We start from the raw sequence: 17,019 nt of genomic DNA, 5'->3' as shown, positions 1-17,019 counted from the left end.
CAAATTTACTAGAATATTTATAATTTGATTGGTCAACACCTAGTGAATTTGCTCACTTTTCGCATTTTCACTCCGTGAAGAGTACGTAATAGATCCCCTGATAAATTACTGCACGTTTAAGAATGGTGTCATCTACATGATAAATAACGAAATATATTTATATATGTGTAATTATAATCCCATAACTATATATAAAGTAATTTAAAGTAAACGACCTCACAAGATTGCAGAGAGAAATGTTATTTGCTATCTTATCATTCTATTTATATACAATTAGTCAATAAGTATGCTGTACATCTTACAATACTTTCATAAACACGTTTTAAAAATCAATAGTAAATATTTTTTTTAATTTCATATATACAATTTCTTTTTTCTAATTAAATGACATTGTTAAAGCATTTGCGTAACTGATGTAACATCATAACCGAGAAATTCCAAGAGAGTTAGGTAAAGTTTAGATATCCATTGGAAAAAATTGTTGCACCTGAAAACGACGAAATATATTTATAAAGCTGTTAAATCGCAAGAGTATATTTCAATTTTCTACTTGATGTTACAAAAAAATGAAAAACTAGAAACTTTAATATTACATAAATATGATCGTCTTATTTACTTCGCGTTTCAATTAAATTCAATAACTTACATGATGAGAGATTCAAATCTGACAATGCTGTAAAGGCCTGCAATATTCTTGTAAAAGCTTTGATTTGCAACTTGATATTTCCCACGTGTTGCGATTCTTGCCATTATCTTGTATCGATTAATAATGTCACCATGCTCTCTGATAATGGCGCGTACTGTATTCAAGTTTCTAAGAAACAAAATAATAAATTTAAAATCGTTAAAATTGCAGTGCTTCGTGTGAAGGTAATTATAATTAATTAAAATAATAAAATATTAAAATAATTAATAAAATATAATTATGATCTGGCAAAAAGTATACTAACAATAATATCTGTTTCAAGTTTTATGCAAATGTATAATGTATACGTACACACATATAATAACTTTTATATTTTACATTTGTTGTCTTTCTATCTTTTAATGTAATAATTTACAAATTAACGAAACAATAGTTTAAAACAAAATGTAGTAAATTATAAATATATAGAAATAGAAATGTATGGAACTGATCGATGTTCTATTGGTATTCTTATGATTAATTGCTTCACATGTTGGATTGTTTTGTTTACCTTATCACTAACATCATGGTCTTAGGCATTGATTTCAACGCAGTTGATATTTTATCGAATCGTTCCTGCGCTCGTTTTTGCATATACTCGTCTAGTGTCATATTACCTGAGGGTGATGTAAACGAAATTTTATATGGTGCCTGAGTTAACATTTCTGCTAACAATACATAATCTAAAATAAAAAAAATAAAAGTATTAAGTTGAAAATAATATTATCATAATATTATCTAAGAAATAATTTATGAATAAAGTGGATTTTTAAATATATACGTGTAGAAATGTAGATACACAACATATATTTAAAAAAAGAGTAAAATATCTAAGAGAAACAATTTAACGAACATTCGATATCAACAAAATCGTGGATATAAAATAAAAAGTTATAACGAATTGAGCTATATGTAGTAAAACAATATAGACAATAATTGTTATACGCTCACCGTCCACGTTCAAATCACTCGCAAGGGCTTGCAAGGAAACGTCATTTCTTAAAACTAATGATTCCCAAAAATTGCACAAAATATGCCTTGTGTTCTCCGACATGTTCTCGTACAAGCCATGATCTAGTAGCACTATTTCTGCCTTTTTGTCCTTTCCCTTCCTCACAAAAACTGTGATCATATTGGATTATAACATATGCCATAATGCACCAGAAGCTCTAAGCTTAGTAGTGCTACAATTGCTATATTATTCCTTTTGTCTTAATATCTTATGAAAAAATAATATACCGTTTCCTGGATGTGGATCAGCATGCACAAATCCAGTGTGAAATATTTGTTCTCCCATTAGTGTGATTAGTTTTTTGTCAACGTCTGCGAGATTTAAACCTTGATCTTTGATGCCTTTTACGTCCGTTATTTTGACACCATCGATCCATTCAGTTACAAGAATTCGCTAAAGAATATTAAAAAAACAAAATTAAAAACTAGGAGCACAATATCTAAATAAATAATCAATATGAGTTTAATTCATAGTCTAAGACAATATGGCACATTGCTTTTAACCACGTTCTTTTTTTCTCTTCTTTGTGATAAGCGTGTCAACAGTTATAATTATTAGCACATTTTTAATCTTTTATTGCCTTGATTATTTTCTAATTAAATATATAAAAGCTATTAAATAACTTAACACAGATTTAAGATTAACAAAGAAAAATTCTTAAAAGCAAACCAAGTGATAAATAGAATCAGCATGTGATTTAAAAATTCATCAAATAATAGAGGATTAATGAAAATGTATAATTTTGTATTTTATAAAATATAAAGAAACTACACATCGATTATTTTTATACACTTTAAGATTCTTAATGACTCAAATTTGTGATTCAAAACTAAGATAATAAATTATCTATTACAAAAAATAATCGGACTATGAATACCACCCTAAAATGTATATATGTCGATTAGGCTAAATAAAGAAACAACCTTAGTACTAAGATTCCAATAAACTTTTGGCACATATGCATACTTGAATTTCTTTAGATCTTTAGCGCATTGTTCTGAATTTCTTCCTTCGTTTTCGAAATCCAACTCCAGGTGTAACCTATCAATAATTTCCTGCAAATGAATTTAGACGAACCTTTTTAAGATAACAAACAGAATTGGAATTATACCGAAAATATACAATCAACTACATGTAACATTTGCAAATAACAATGACGGATATATAATATAGCATGTTACCGCAAATATCCAATGCAAATCGAACTTCGGGTGCACATATGTAATAGCTTTTAGTAGGTAAACTATCCCTTTCAAGTCAGATATGAATCGATCTTGGAGATTCATGTATTGTACTTTGATCGCCACTTTATCTCCATCCAGAGTTACAGCTTTGTACACCTGTCCAGCAGAAAATTAACAAACAAATGCATCGATAGGAAAAGAACTTTTTTATAAGAATCTCGTAGTGGATCGTAGAGTGATTGAGTATAATCTAAAAAAAAGCAGATTCCGTGTATAATCCAATCACCTGAGCTAAACTGGCAGCTGCAACTGGCTCAGACTCAATCTCGCGTAACATTTCCTCGGGTTTTTTGCCAAATTCTTGCAGAAATATTTCGTCCACTTCGCTCTTCTTCTGGGTTAAACACTTGTCCTTGAGCATTAAGAGAAATATAAGAAATGATTACTGTTTGACCATAACTGGAGGATTACTAAAGTATCTGAATATAAGAGCGTACTTGTAATGCCGACAAGGTCTCGATATATTCCTTTGGTAAAATGTGATTGACTGCTGCTAAGCCTTGCCCAACTTTTATATAAATTCCACCATTCTGCATACATCCGTGCACGAGTCGATCGGCGGACCTTTGATGAATTTCTGAATCCGTATAACCGATTATAGGACCGATCAAATAATCCATGGATATCGTCACGCCGATTCTAATTGATCTTGCAAATCTAATCGAACTTCCCACGATGCATTTGACATCTTTCTTCCTGTCTGAAGGTAAAAGAGCATAGCTAACGGAAAATAGCGTCGCACCTGTAATAATAAACAATGATAATCGATACAGGATTATTAAATTCAAATTTTCTTTCTGAATTCAGCTTAAAAACATTAAGTAAAATAAAAATTCTTGCTTGTTTAGTCAATTTTGCGCGGAGAGTATGCTAATAAAATTATTACAATTTAACTATCAAAAGATTTAATAATATGTAAATAATATTCCAGTTCTCATTAAAAATGTATGATCGGAAATAAAAATTATGTTGCAAAATAAATATACATTTCGACAAACGCACTTACCTGTGGCGACAACTTTAAAACGCTTGGAAGACAATTGACGGATCGTAAAATCTTTGACGGAAGTCGCGCGACGCAGCAATCCTGTTTGTAACATTGCCAGCAATTAATCAGCTGTTTCTTGGCAAGTTCGCAGATACGGCTACCCGGTATCGGAAATTTATGCCTTCAGTTTTGTGAATGTTATTCGCTGCTCTGCAACAGGAAAAACACATGTACACGTTATATACATGTGTGATATCTAATCAATCTTTTATAAATAAACGCGGAACATTTTCACAAAAATCCTGCTTTGCTTTATTAAAAATATTACTTTCTCGTGTTCACCATACATGCGTGACTGTGTACATGTGTGCGCGTGTATAAACAAATTAGGCGACAAGTAGAAAAGTTTCTAATCGTCACATGTCTCGCGTAATCTTGCAATGACATTTGAATCAGCGCGCTAGTAACGATCGCCTAGTTTATCGACTAGTTTATCAATCAGTAGATGAATCACGCAAAGTTTACAAATATTTATGTGCATAAAGTACGTGGATGTAAGAAATACAACAATCATGCTTGTGTATACCTCTATCATCTCGCGAAGGGAGAGAGGCAGGGAACATCAGGCTACTTCTCGCGCACGATATGCAATGAAACACGAAAAAGACCCGATATTCTGCCCCTCTCCCCCCTCCCTCTGCTCCCCCCTTCCCACGCGTTACGCTCAATTCGGCATATATATTTTTCAGGAAGGAATATTACGAGTAATTACGTGTGTGAAGTTAGCCCCGCACTTTTTGAATTTTATCTTTTTCTTCATTGTGTTGAACTGTGCTACGTTAATTTTTCATTTTATCTTTTTTCGAAAACGGTTTGAGATTGAACTGCGGTTTGCGGCACAATACAGCACAAACGGAGCACAATGCAGCACAATTAACGAAAATTCAAAATTCGAAAAGTGCGGGGCTACCAAATTTTTCGTTTTTTATTTTTTTTTCGAAAACGGTTTGAGATATTGAACTGCGGTTTGCGGCACAATATGGCACAAACGTAGCACAACTCAGCGCAATCAAGAAAAAGATGAAATTCAAAAAGTGCGGGGCTAACTTCACACACGTGAGTAATTATGCCTGAGCGGAGTGCAAAGCACACGGAATTAAATTCTTTGTCGTCTCGGGGGCGCTCCTTACAAGAACAACTCCAGACAGCTTCGAAACAGTCCGGTAATACCAAATTAGAAAGAAGCGTCGTCTTCTTTTTATGTAGCAAATTAAGAAACGCGCGGCCGAGAGCGGTAAAAAGCGGGGGTTGTCGAGAGAGTGAACGCGGCGAGATAACGTGCACGCGTTAAAGATAAAGATAACGGTCTCGTCGGTTGATAGCCGGCAGTTAGCGTGATGGCTGGCACGTGAACCGGCCGCCTCGATTCCTCGATTTAGGCTAGATCGCGTGGTCATCGTCGATACGTCGCTCGCCGCAGGCTGGCAAACACGTCCAGCTCGCTCCCGCCGCCGCGCGAGATGCTGCGATTCCGGAAATTATTTCCGCAGCCCCGCTCGGTTATAGGAATGGTGCACGTGGCAGCACTCCCTGGTACTCGACAAATGCGTGCTCGTCACCCGGATGTGAATCGTCGCGATCGTGACGCAATCCAGTGTGTCGGGTCGCGTACTGTAATCGCGCTCGATTAGCGGCGACCCAATCGCGCGGCGACATCATTGGCGTGCAAATTAATTTGTTCTTTTCTCTTTTTTCAAAGAAAGTAAGCCTTTATTTATTCGAACCGTGCGGTAATATTATCAGGCAAATCGATGTTCTTTTCTCTTTTTACGAAATTGAGCCTTTATTCCTTTCTTTCTTTTTTTCGAGAGGGATTCCTCAGCTGCTCGATGGCTGGAGAAAAGTATCGAAAAATGACGGCGAATATTTCGAAGATTGACAAGTTTATTATCGTTTTGTAAACAAAGGCTCAATTTCTTCACCAGAGCACTGAATTTGTCGGTCTAATAATAGCGATATATAATACCTAGTCAGCAGCGGAATCCGTCTTTCGGCTCTTTCTTTGCTCCTCCTATTCCTTCCGTGACATGCCGAGAATATTGTCGAACGCTTATGAACGCTTGTGTGTGTCTGTTTATTCAGGAACGCCAAGATACAAAGGCTGTACCGAGAGGATCGTAGAGGACGCGGTAAAAGAGGCGGTAATCTATGCCGAATCTTGCGTGGTAAATATCGTGTTGTTGATACACTAATAATAGTGGCTCCATATATCGTATAAAGTAAAGCACACTATTTATGGTTTCTCAAGTTGAAAGGTCAGGAAGGAAAATCATCACATGTCAAAAGAAACATAACATGTTTAGCTTATTATTCCAGTATTAAGCTGAGAAATACAAGTTTAAATGGAATATCATAATTAAAATCCGGAGATTACAAATTAACGAGTTGCTATAACTTCTCGATAGTTGAGTCAGCGCTTTCCAATCGAGAGAGATATTACGTACTTTTAAACGGCAAATGTGGACTGTATGGTACATCTATTAAATAAATAAGAGAGACGCAAAAAGCTGTAATTTGATTATTGCTTTAATATAAATTATTTTGATTTATGCCATGCTTTTTGGTGGAAATATTCCATCCCTAGCTTGTACTCTTATGTTATTTCTAGGATGGAATTCTGGTTGAAAATATGCATGATGTTCCATATGTTAAGCAGAAGGATCTATCGCCGGAGATTATTAGTATGATGACAAGAATATGCACAGAAATTAGGAAAGTCGCGCCGCAAAATATCGCATGTGGCATCCAGGTATAAAAGAAAGAGAGAGAGAGAAAACTCTAGCCATTCTTTCTATTTAATTATTAATAAAAATTATTAATAATGCATTTATTGAATTATATAAGCAAAACTCGTTTTTCCGTTTAATATTTAAAATGTATTGATTAATTAATAACTAACTCTGTTGATCTTTATTTTAATTTCATGTTTATCAACTGTAAGTGGAATTCATGATTTAATTATATACACACAAAATTTATATGATTAAATCTGTAAATTTATCGGATTACTATAAGAGCTGTTTTATCGATGTATCGACATTGAATCAAATTATTGAGAGAAAAAGATTTTAATTTATTAACATCAAGTTTATCGAATTAGTTGCTGATATCAATATCTGTTTTATTAACATTAAATTTAATAGATTAATCGAAACCACAGAATATTCGATTAATTGTTACTAAAGTTTTTAACGGCTCGAGTATCGTTATCTCATATAGATTCTCGCAGGATGCAACAAAGAAGCAATTGCTGTTGCGAAGGCTGCGAGATTGCAGTTTATTAGGGCCGAAGGCTTCGTCTTCTCCCATATGGCTGATGAAGGCTTTATCGACGCAAACGCTGGAACTTTATTGAGGTTCAGGAGGCAAATCGATGCGGAGGACATTCTCGTTTTCGCCGATGTCAAGAAGAAACACAGGTCAGAGACTGCCCAGCTAGTTTAGCTTAACTTTCTCCTTTCGTTTAATACGAAAACAAAAATTTGCGGAATTGTATTGAACGCTACACAATGCCTACATTTTTATACGGAAAGAAACGTTGCAAAATTATCTCGGATCTTGCGTTATTTTCACAAAAACAAGTTAACCTTCACTTATGTAAGTAGAATGTGTGGACCTCTTTTCCCCTTTGATGATCGCTAAAGAGAATAAATATATTTTTCGATTAAAACTATTAAAAGTATTATGAAAGATAGAAAATAGAGAATCTGTTCCATGATATGCCGGTTTCTTGAAAAATCTGATTATACACTTTACTTAAAAATTAAATATATGTAAAGAAATAATAATACGTTAATGTTGACGCATCAATATACGCTGTACTCTTCGTCGTAATGTTACTTTAAAATAAACTGTAAAATCGTTCTATTTTTCAATATTTTCCCTTGATATTTTTACAGCTCGCACGCAATCACTTCCGACGTGAGCTTGTTGGAAACGGTAAGAGCGGCAGAATTTTTTTTAGCCGACGGTGTTATACTGACCGGCAACGCAACTGGCGATGCAGTAAACGTAAAGGATCTTACAGGTATTTTTTCAGATTAATAATTCGCCGTGTTCGCTTATACGCGCAGCGCAAAGTGACTCCGAACAAAGAAACGCGTCGGTATTTCTGCGTCGTATCTCTACGCGTAATCTAATCGATATTATGTGTGTATTAACGGGAAAATCTTTATACCGAAAATCTTTTACAACTCAAGCTTGTGTTATCGAAGCGGAAAACGATATTGTAGAGAGTTAATCATCATCGTAGATCACCTTTGTTTTCTATCACATTTCCTATCACCGTGCCGAGGAGTTACGCGTCGTTTGGATCGCGTGACTCACCTTATATGCAATTACGTCACTCGCCGCCGTGGTTCTCACACGCGAGCGGTATTTCTCGATGATTTGAGGTAGCGACGAGAATATTTCAAGTTAGAAGCGGCTGATACGCATCGATACTAAACTCGCACGTACTAATCAGTCTACCCGCAAACGCAATAGTACTCTAGGAAAGCTTGATATTGAACAGCATCGGCTGGAAATTCGGAGGTATCGATGCTATTGTTATCGGTCTCGGTGCCATCACTGGCTGCAGGCATACAGGCAGGCCTTGCGTAGTCAAGTACGCACGTAGTAGACGCCATATTACGCTTCGCAGAAGTGCGGGAGTGCGTCGCGGCGAGGGTGCCGGTGCTGATCGGCTCGGGCGTGACGTTGGACAACGTGGACAATTACGTGGAGGCGGCGGACGCGCTGATAGTGGGATCGCACTTCAAGAAGGCTGGCCGATGGGAAAACGCGCTCGAGCCGGAGAGAGTCCGCGCACTCGTTGGCCGTTTAAAGAGCCGACGGCGATGATCGTGTGACGACGCGCGACTGTAGCCGGCAAGCAGGAGAGCCGAGAGTACCGACCAGCCACCTACGAGGAAACGGCAGCTGTTCGACCAGCTGAGCGAACTCCCACCTTCGATCGGCTCTCGGTTGCCATCAGGATTGACCAGCGCGCATTCGCGAGGCGGGTACCTCGCGGCCCCCGGCAGACTTCGCGAGAAGAGATCGATTTGCGAGAGAAAATTATTTGATTCTCCAACACTTGCGCTAATTATTACGATCGTGACGTAATGTACGTATAGCGAGCACACGTGATTTAATTTTATTTCGCAATGTACGTTTCTTCCGTACTATAAAATGTTACATTAGTAGATTTTTTTAGTGATTTTAACACATCTTTTCAATCCTTTTTCCTTCAATATCTTCAATATCTTCAATACTTTCCTCCCGTTTCTCCTATGTCTTTATTTGAAATACCGTATCCAAGCTTCTTCCCCCTTTACCTTCTTCCCATAATCTAGTTTCACAGAGTTATGTTTCTCGTAGCCAAAATATATTCATATTTACGTACTTCACGCTGTCAAATTCAAAATCTGTCGGAACGTACCGCTCTTGCCAATCGTGTATCCTGCCAAGAAGAAATACAAAGGCGCTCGGGAAGGATAAAATCGTAACCAGGTATATAACTCTCAAAAATAAAATTCTAATTTCCGAAACTCGAGAGTAAGTACTAACGCGAGTGCCAATAGAATGACGAAAATTCAATGCTACATTTTGTCGAGAAGAATGAAGAACCTTCTTTGATCTTGCAGACTGGGGAGGCGCGCGTTCTGGTAATCCATATCGGAGCACCCTCGCGAGGCTACATCCCTGACATCGTTCCACGAAGAACCCCACCAAGCCGACATTGTCTCTCCCCCTGTTCGCCCTCGCAATCCCCCCCAGTGCCCGCCATTCCTCTGTCCCAGGGGGATCCTCTCGCGCCTCGCTCCCCCAATCTAAGACCTCTCCTTGCTGCTCCATTCCCGAGCCAGCCCCACTTCCGCCTCGCTCCTCTGCCACCTATCGTGTTCACGTATCTCTCTCTCTCTTTCTCTCTCGTCTCTCTTCAAGCTCCTCACCCCCTCGCTCGCCGCAATTCCTCCCTCTTTCCGCTCACCGTCATCGAGCTCCACGGGCCGCCAGCCAGCCAACAGTCGAAATCAGCTGACGGCGTGCAGTTGCTACCACGGCTCCTCAAACGCGATACTGCTCAGGCAAGTTGGTCCTTTCGCAAGCTTCTCCGATCGTCCTCGATAAGTGCGTTTTCACTTCGCATCTTTGTTCTCTCTTGCTCGTCTATCTCCCTCCCCCCCCCTCTCTCTCCGTCGCTCTTCTCTCTCTGTCTCCGTCAGTTATTTTTTTCTTTCTCGCCTCGCGTCGTTACAGCTCGTTAAGCTCGCTTTTTCGTCGCGAAGGGGGTCTCGAAACCGAGGCGCAAGATAATCCGACCAACGATAACACGAACTCTTCTCCGTTGATCATTGTTTTATTCCGTGACATAATCGTTCGCGTTCGCGTCGCATGATTTCGACGAGGACCGACGATCGGCGCCGAGTGATGAGCGAGGGAGATGCGGAAAAGAAAGGAAAGCAACGCTAGAGCTACAGGAGTCGCGAGATTCACCTGGATATGTCCTGATAAGTGATGAGCCTTTCTTCCTGTGCAGCGATGCGTGCGTCAAAGCTTGCGCGTTACGGAAAGTGTGCGGGAAAGTGAGGGAAATTCGGGAAAGGGGGAGGCAGAGGGAAACGAAACGTTTGCGCGCAACGGAGTGAACCGATATCGAGACAGCCTGACGACGAATATGTTTACTTTCTTTATCGTGCAGCGTACAGACCGTTCTGCGATCAATGTGTGCAGGGAAATGAAGGAAACTTTGCTCAGGCGAAAGGAAACGAACGGAGGATCGGAGTACAAGAAATACGAGAGCGATAAATCATCCAATTGTTATTTCATTAACGAATTGTTTACTCGGACTTTACAAAATTATCTAAATGAAAAAGTGACGTAAAAATTAAGAATCGCAAGGGGGAATCAGACTTTTCAATCTATTGAAATTTGAGATCTGCCGAAGAGAGAATCACGAAAGAAGTACATTTTCGAGACAATGGAAGAGAAGTTAAGAGGAACGGACGATGTAAGAAAGGCTACTTTGGAATGCTCGATTCGTGCATTTCTACCTGATTATTGTAGAGAATGTTTTACCAAGTTCGGTGTGCGTCGAGGAAAGAAAAATCGAAGAAGGAAGAAAAGCAGGAAAATATTGGAAATGAAAGCACCTTAATTCCGAGCGCGAAATTAAAGCTGGGTATTAAAATCCGTTGGCATCTTTTGTTGTCTTTCTCACGCATATCGTTGTAGGAGACTTTCGTAAATATATTGTTAATGAAAAAGTTACTTCCCAAGAAGTAAGCAAAGACGAAAGATCAACACAATGGAAACGACAAATGTTTGTTACCTCGGATCGGTCGATTAGGAGTCGAGCTTTATCGTCGTTATTGTTGTTATGCGATTACTCATCGCGATTTTATATTAATTGAATGTTCGCTGTAGGCGACGTAACGCGTACAGGACTTTGCAAAACGAACAAGATTAAGTATTTTAATCCTGCGGAAACCAACTCGTTGCTGCTCGAGTAATAGGACGGAGTTCAGAATGATGTAAGTCATTCAGCCAATTGTGGAATAAACCGGGATGATGTCACGACAAACATAAATTATACAATCTGTAATTCTTTCTCGCCAGCAGCAACGCTCATATAAATGCGTTTATACTCATTAGACTCAATAATTACGATAATTAAAAAATAGATTATATTGCTATTTGGAAATCAGATTCAATAGACTTCCAAAAATTGACATTTCCCTCCGACCGTGAGTTTTGATAAATGTGATTTATTTCATTTGCGCTTAACAAAAATCTTGTAGCTAGCAATTATTTATTTTTTTTATATTTTATTTATTCTCTTTATTTATAAAATTTTTATTATATTACAAGACATTTGTGAGGCTGTAAGTAAATACAGTAATCGTGAAACATCCTATATATCTCGTCATGCTTCTGAAATAACATATTATCTCATTCGAATCAGGAGAGTACTCATTCTATCATATATATTGCAGCTGTGTTTTATTTATAATAATAATTTGTGGTTTAATCTTCTCGCATTTTATTTCTGACGTGTGTGTATTTATATTTATTTTACACTAGTTTAACAGAAAGGCCTGGAAGGGAGGGGGGGGGGGAAGAAAGAGAGAGAGAGAGGAAAAGAAAAGCAGGTTACAAGTGTACATATCTGTCAATTCGGACGTTTATAGTTATGTACTTGGCGCATCGTTATGCACTGAGGAAAACTTGCTGAGAGAAGACTCGTTGCCCTTCTAACCAGAGAGAAGCAAATTCGAGATCAAGGTCGCCGTGATCGCCTCGTTCGTCCGCCCACGGAACCACGTCGAGATTATACAACAGTATGAGAAGAAGAAGAAAGAGAGCGAGAGAGGGGAAAGGAAGAAGAAAGGGCGAAAAGGGGGAAGGAAGATAAACATTTGAGACAAAATGCAGCCTGATCCAAGAGAGAGAATCTATTTTCAAATCTAAAATTTGGAAAGCACTCCTATAAATAGTCTAACGTTCGGATCTCTAAGATAGAACACTTATCAAATAAAACAGAAAAATTATCACATAGACAAATTATGTTTATATACAAACTTTGAGAGAAATCTGAGACTATAGTTTGTGGGCAAAACATATTTGTATCATCAAGACTAACACATTTCAAATCAAGTTCAAATTATTTTCTTCAAAACAACAGAATTTTGCCATTTATATGTTTATTCCAATATTTTTATGAAAAGCAGTTCTATTGTTGATTTTCAAAGAGTTAAGAGTAGAGAAATTTTGTTCTCGCTTTTTCTCTATAAATATTTTTTTAACATTTCATTTGCTTGTTCTTTTCTAAGAACATTTTGACAAGAAAAAGATATAATATTAATTGTTTATTTCTTTTAATATTACTTGACATTTCTGGTATAATGAAGAGAAAAAAAAGCTTTGTTAGTTAAATAAGTATTGAACATATTATGTCATCAAAACGAGCTATGTATAGAATGCAGTGAAAAGATAAGAGATTAACTGCGTATTTTATTGCGCTTCCAATGCTGCTAGATTACGAAAAAGGAAAATATGTTTACAAGTTTGTTTGTCTCTGTGTATGATATTAGTAAAATGCATAGTTTAAACAGCATTTAATAAAAATATCTCCAAAATTAAATTCTCTCCATTTCTGATATCTCAGGATGCAAGAAAATGCATTTAATTCCATGTTATTTAATTGCTTCAATGTTTCATCATAATGATGCTATTATTACGCATAATGAAGAAGCGCTTTGATAACTGAATATCAAAACAACGTTTTTGTTTCTTTCATTAAGAAATAAAATATTATATTAAAAATATGAATACTCATTTCGATAATATGCTGACAACTTTATAGTAAAAATTTTTGCTTCGGTATTGCAAAGAAACGGAAGAGAGGAAAAAGAATACACACATAATCTATAAATATCGACACAGAATTGTCACCAGAATTATTTTGATGCTCAAATTCTAGTTTACCCATTTACCTTTACTCTTATCTTATCAACGTTTTTGTGTTACAGACGTTAAAGGGTAAAAATCAAGGATGTTGGGCAATTTCGTCGGTTATTTGTTCGGAAATAACTACTCCGGTACACAAGATTCACTTGAGGAGGATCCTCGAACTCGGGGGATAACACGGAGATTCAGGCAAGTGGAGGTCGAGAACGATGAGTGGATCCTCATTGACCGAACTGGTACATAATTTACCGTTTTTTAATAATTTAACTTGCAATTACATATATTAAGTTGAATGTACATTAAGTCAATGTACTTTTCTTACACATTTAAAATTTCCTCTCTTAATACTACTTTTCAATTTGTGGATTCTTTAGCCTTTCTCTCTTTTGTTTCTGTACACATTCACATTGACACGCGCTACATTATATTGATCATATTGACACGCTTCCTATTGCCTTTTTCTAGTTGAGGGTACATTGGAGGAGCCGTGGTACGAAATGCCACCTGCAGTGTTCACGCAAGAAGGGCCGGTAAAAGTGGCAACCTCGCCCATGGAGAACCTGTTAATAGAGCACCCTAGCATGTCCGTTTACTCCGTTGTATCGGCGACGGCGTCATCTCCCGCCGTCGCGCCGGACACTCCGCCACCTTCGCCGGACGGCTGGACAGAGGGTGAAGAAGATGTCAATGTTTCCCAAGACATCAATACTCCCCAAGACGTTCCACCGGCACCACCAGCCAATCTCTCGTCCTCCACGTCCACCCTGTGCACCATGTCCACGTCCCTGGATTGCAGTCCAGACCGGAGTAACATCGACGAATTGTCGCGCAGAGTTGTCGCGGAATTACAAGCCATCCATAGTGACAGATTGCCCACATCCGATAACAACGCAGCTAGGATCGGAAATCAACTCCGCGCCGTTCGAGAACGGGCTCAACAGGTATTTAATACTTTATTATTTATCATTACTTATTATTAAAAATTAATACGTTATATGCATATCAATTTTTCTATCAATCTTGAGATACCCATAACGTTCCACGAACTTCTGTACTTTTGTAATTTGCGAACAGAAATTTCTGTAAATCTAAATTTCCAAGAAATGTTTTATCGAAAGATCGCACATCGAATTTTCTGCTTCCCCGTAGGTGCTAAAGAAGCGTTCGACTCAAAATCTTAAGAGGGCCCGCCTGGAAAGAAGCAACAAAGTACATCAGACGAGAGGCAAGCGACTCCGTCGCCAGGACCGTTTGCGCGTTCGTAACAGTGGCGCCAGTAACAACCGGAAATGCTAGTCACCCGATCTCAGGCCAAGCTGTACTTAACTTCTTCTTAAAACGCGACGACCAACACTACGAAAAAAAAAGAGCTCGGTGAAGTTTCGTTGCAATAACGAGCAGCAGGCCCACCATACTACTTGTCCGACATGAGACAGTCGCTGATATGAGACTAATGGCTCTAGAGATTCTCAAGTGAGAGCCTAAGCTACTACTGATGGCTTTCGATCGATCTTTTATCTATTCTGTACATCCGGAAAAATGACTGCTGCGTGATTTTGCTAATTCGACTTACATCTTCAATGAAAAAACTTTTCCTAGAAATTTATCACAGGTCCAACATGTTTGTTCACAAATATTTTCAGTTGAGCTATAATTAATCGAAAGGCTGGACGGGAAAATTAAAAAATCGGAATCACGCGGACTCTCACTCGAGAATTCTTAACTGACTTTTGCTTCATAATAAAGACCAACCTTATCATGGACTTTTTAACACAAAATTTTTTTAACCCGCTATCACGACTTAAGACGCACAGATCAAACGGAATGCTCTTCAAAACTGACATACGCATACGCTAGTTTTATCAATCTCAGTTTACCTTAGTTATTTATTAATAAGTAAAATAACGTAATGTAAATATATAACAGGAAATTGCCTATGACAAATGTGATGGTTGCAACTCGCAACAAGTGCTATTCAAAGCAATGGTTTGTTTTATTCATAATTGATCGAGCTATTTATTTTACTGTTTCATGATGAAGTGTTTTGCTATAATCCATTCGCGTATGAAATAGGTATAGATCTAATGGAGTTTGTTGTGACGAAATTTTACTTGCAAACGCGTTCTCATTCGTCCAATTGTGCGAGCGAGTAGAAGTGTGTACATTTTTGGCGATTAGGATTAGTATACGCGCGCGCGTATAATCACACACACACACACACACACACATACATCACAAAAATCGAGTGACATGTTTAACCCTTTCTACATAAGCTTCGTAAATATTTTAACAAAAATGTTTGGCGTCATAAAGTTCTATCGTAAATCTAATTGGCGTATGCTCTTATATTCAATCAAAATTAAGAGCCAATCAGATTCACGATTTTTACAATAGTTGCAAAAAACAGCTTTTCCTGCTCCACGCAGCATTCTTTATTTTAATTGTCACACATTGTATATCTGACTTCAACTTACATCTCAATGTAATCCCCCTTAACACGTTACTTGCAGTTTCTTTTTAGCAATAAATAAATCCTTTTTTATGGAAAGAGCACAAAAATAAATGCAATAATCTTCAAATATATTCGCTGATATTAAAAGTGACCAAACAATCCCATGAAATGACGTTTAAATTGTTTACAATGACAAAAGAGATTTTATTTGTCATGAAAACGAGAAAAGACGCTGTCGTGTAAGACAAATATTATTCTTTGAGATTCGTGGCCTTATATACGATCAACCAGAAGCAATATACTTGAAACATGTAAGTCTACCTCGAAAGGGTTAGCCGAGTCCTCGAACAAACAAGTCACAAGGATGTAATAATATCGATATCAGTATCATTAAGATGTATTCGTTTCGTCTAACTTCATTTAATTGTGTAACATTTAATTGTAATTATTTATTGGGCACAACTGCATACTGTGCATGTGCACGTGCGCGAACCAAATCACAGAAGGCACGTGCTCCGAAAATTATACGTTTGTCGCAATCTGTCCTTTGGTTTTTAGCGTTAAACCATTATTGTTAGCTTTATTTACGCGTTATGCAGTCCCACGTGTCCGCCGGATCATGAACGATCATGAATCCTCGGGCTCTCAGAGCGAGATGATCGCGAGAGGTCATCGAGCCACGTTGGCTGCGAATTCTGAGGTCCTTGGATCGCGTTGTCCACTCGGACGGAGTTTCTGTCCGAACGATTTAACTGTCGAGTTCTCCGACCTTCAGGTCCGCGGACGGCACTTGGGTTTCCAAGTGCTTGGGACATAGATCTATGGTGTTCTCTTCCACGGATCACACCTTTCTCGGATTCTAACATCCTTTAAGCGTTATACATACCTGAATCTTAGGATTGATGCACCAGAAAAAAAAGGTATCGTAATGTATTATACCGTTTTATAGTTGCCTATTATTAACATTGCAGAGGGCATAGTGTTAAAAAAAAAAATAATAAAGAATTCCTCTCGACGAAGATCTTCTTGAATCGTTCGCTTACTCTGTCACCAACTGATCTTTAGTTTCCTTTCCTTTCAATTCCAAGTGTCAGTAATTGCAAGTAGTGTATAAGATATTTAGCA

At 37.8% G+C, this 17,019-nt stretch overlaps 3 protein-coding genes across 11 annotated transcripts; 2 read left to right on the top strand and 1 right to left on the bottom strand.

Moving 5' to 3' along the window:
• Window positions 1-223: 223 nt before the first annotated feature.
• On the bottom strand, window positions 224-8,800 carry LOC105280463 (uncharacterized aarF domain-containing protein kinase 5). Of its 8 annotated transcripts, none has more exons than XM_026970802.1 (11): window positions 5,046-5,135; window positions 3,948-4,139; window positions 3,379-3,683; window positions 3,168-3,293; window positions 2,879-3,037; window positions 2,621-2,752; window positions 1,925-2,090; window positions 1,637-1,807; window positions 1,197-1,368; window positions 647-814; window positions 224-487 (listed from the first exon to the last, which is right to left on the bottom strand). In XM_026970802.1, the coding sequence occupies exons 2-11, from the start codon at window positions 4,039-4,041 to the stop codon at window positions 394-396; spliced, it is 1,587 nt and encodes a 528-aa protein (XP_026826603.1). In that variant the 5' UTR covers window positions 4,042-4,139; window positions 5,046-5,135; the 3' UTR covers window positions 224-393. The 8 variants fall into 8 exon arrangements, with proteins under 8 accessions (XP_026826603.1, XP_026826614.1, XP_026826613.1 ...); XM_026970813.1 differs by having other exon boundaries at window positions 1,197-1,302; XM_026970812.1 differs by lacking the exon at window positions 5,046-5,135 and adding an exon at window positions 8,709-8,800 and having other exon boundaries at window positions 394-487.
• Window positions 5,409-13,369, top strand: LOC105280464 (uncharacterized protein F13E9.13, mitochondrial). Of its 2 annotated transcripts, none has more exons than XM_011341045.3 (9): window positions 5,409-5,522; window positions 6,072-6,154; window positions 6,598-6,738; window positions 7,209-7,408; window positions 7,889-8,016; window positions 8,632-9,096; window positions 9,444-9,482; window positions 9,617-10,103; window positions 12,164-13,369. In XM_011341045.3, exons 1-6 carry the CDS (start codon window positions 5,450-5,452, stop codon window positions 8,829-8,831), a joined length of 825 nt encoding a protein of 274 aa, XP_011339347.1. In that variant the 5' UTR covers window positions 5,409-5,449; the 3' UTR covers window positions 8,832-9,096; window positions 9,444-9,482; window positions 9,617-10,103; window positions 12,164-13,369. The 2 variants fall into 2 exon arrangements, with proteins under 2 accessions (XP_011339347.1, XP_011339345.1); XM_011341043.2 differs by having other exon boundaries at window positions 9,351-9,482.
• Window positions 11,004-16,909, top strand: LOC105280465. The gene is made up of 4 exons (XM_011341046.3): window positions 11,004-11,154; window positions 13,505-13,678; window positions 13,908-14,383; window positions 14,592-16,909. The coding sequence occupies exons 2-4, from the start codon at window positions 13,528-13,530 to the stop codon at window positions 14,736-14,738; spliced, it is 774 nt and encodes a 257-aa protein (XP_011339348.1). The 5' UTR covers window positions 11,004-11,154; window positions 13,505-13,527; the 3' UTR covers window positions 14,739-16,909.
• Window positions 16,910-17,019: the final 110 nt, after the last annotated feature.

This window comes from Ooceraea biroi, chromosome 1 (genome assembly GCF_003672135.1).
Source record: "Ooceraea biroi isolate clonal line C1 chromosome 1, Obir_v5.4, whole genome shotgun sequence".
Classification (NCBI taxonomy): domain Eukaryota; kingdom Metazoa; phylum Arthropoda; class Insecta; order Hymenoptera; family Formicidae; genus Ooceraea; species Ooceraea biroi.
This window is presented reverse-complemented; position numbering and strand designations above follow the sequence as displayed.

Bases quoted from the DNA above. Each gene is read 5' to 3' on its own strand.
- LOC105280464 (XM_011341045.3), top strand. From the start codon at position 5,450: ATGCTGCGATTCCGGAAATTATTTCCGCAGCCCCGCTCGGTTATAGGA. The intron at 6,155-6,597 runs GTAAATATCGTG...TGTTATTTCTAG, and splicing joins TCTATGCCGAATCTTGCGTG to GATGGAATTCTGGTTGAAAA. The intron at 6,739-7,208 runs GTATAAAAGAAA...TATCTCATATAG, and splicing joins ATATCGCATGTGGCATCCAG to ATTCTCGCAGGATGCAACAA.
- LOC105280463 (XM_026970812.1), bottom strand. From the start codon at position 4,041: ATGTTACAAACAGGATTGCTGCGTCGCGCGACTTCCGTCAAAGATTTT. The intron at 3,684-3,947 runs GTAAGTGCGTTT...TTATTATTACAG, and splicing joins TTTTAAAGTTGTCGCCACAG to GTGCGACGCTATTTTCCGTT. The intron at 3,294-3,378 runs GTACGCTCTTAT...TTAATGCTCAAG, and splicing joins AGACCTTGTCGGCATTACAA to GACAAGTGTTTAACCCAGAA.
- LOC105280465 (XM_011341046.3), top strand. From the start codon at position 13,528: ATGTTGGGCAATTTCGTCGGTTATTTGTTCGGAAATAACTACTCCGGT. The intron at 13,679-13,907 runs GTACATAATTTA...GCCTTTTTCTAG, and splicing joins GATCCTCATTGACCGAACTG to TTGAGGGTACATTGGAGGAG. The intron at 14,384-14,591 runs GTATTTAATACT...GCTTCCCCGTAG, and splicing joins TTCGAGAACGGGCTCAACAG to GTGCTAAAGAAGCGTTCGAC.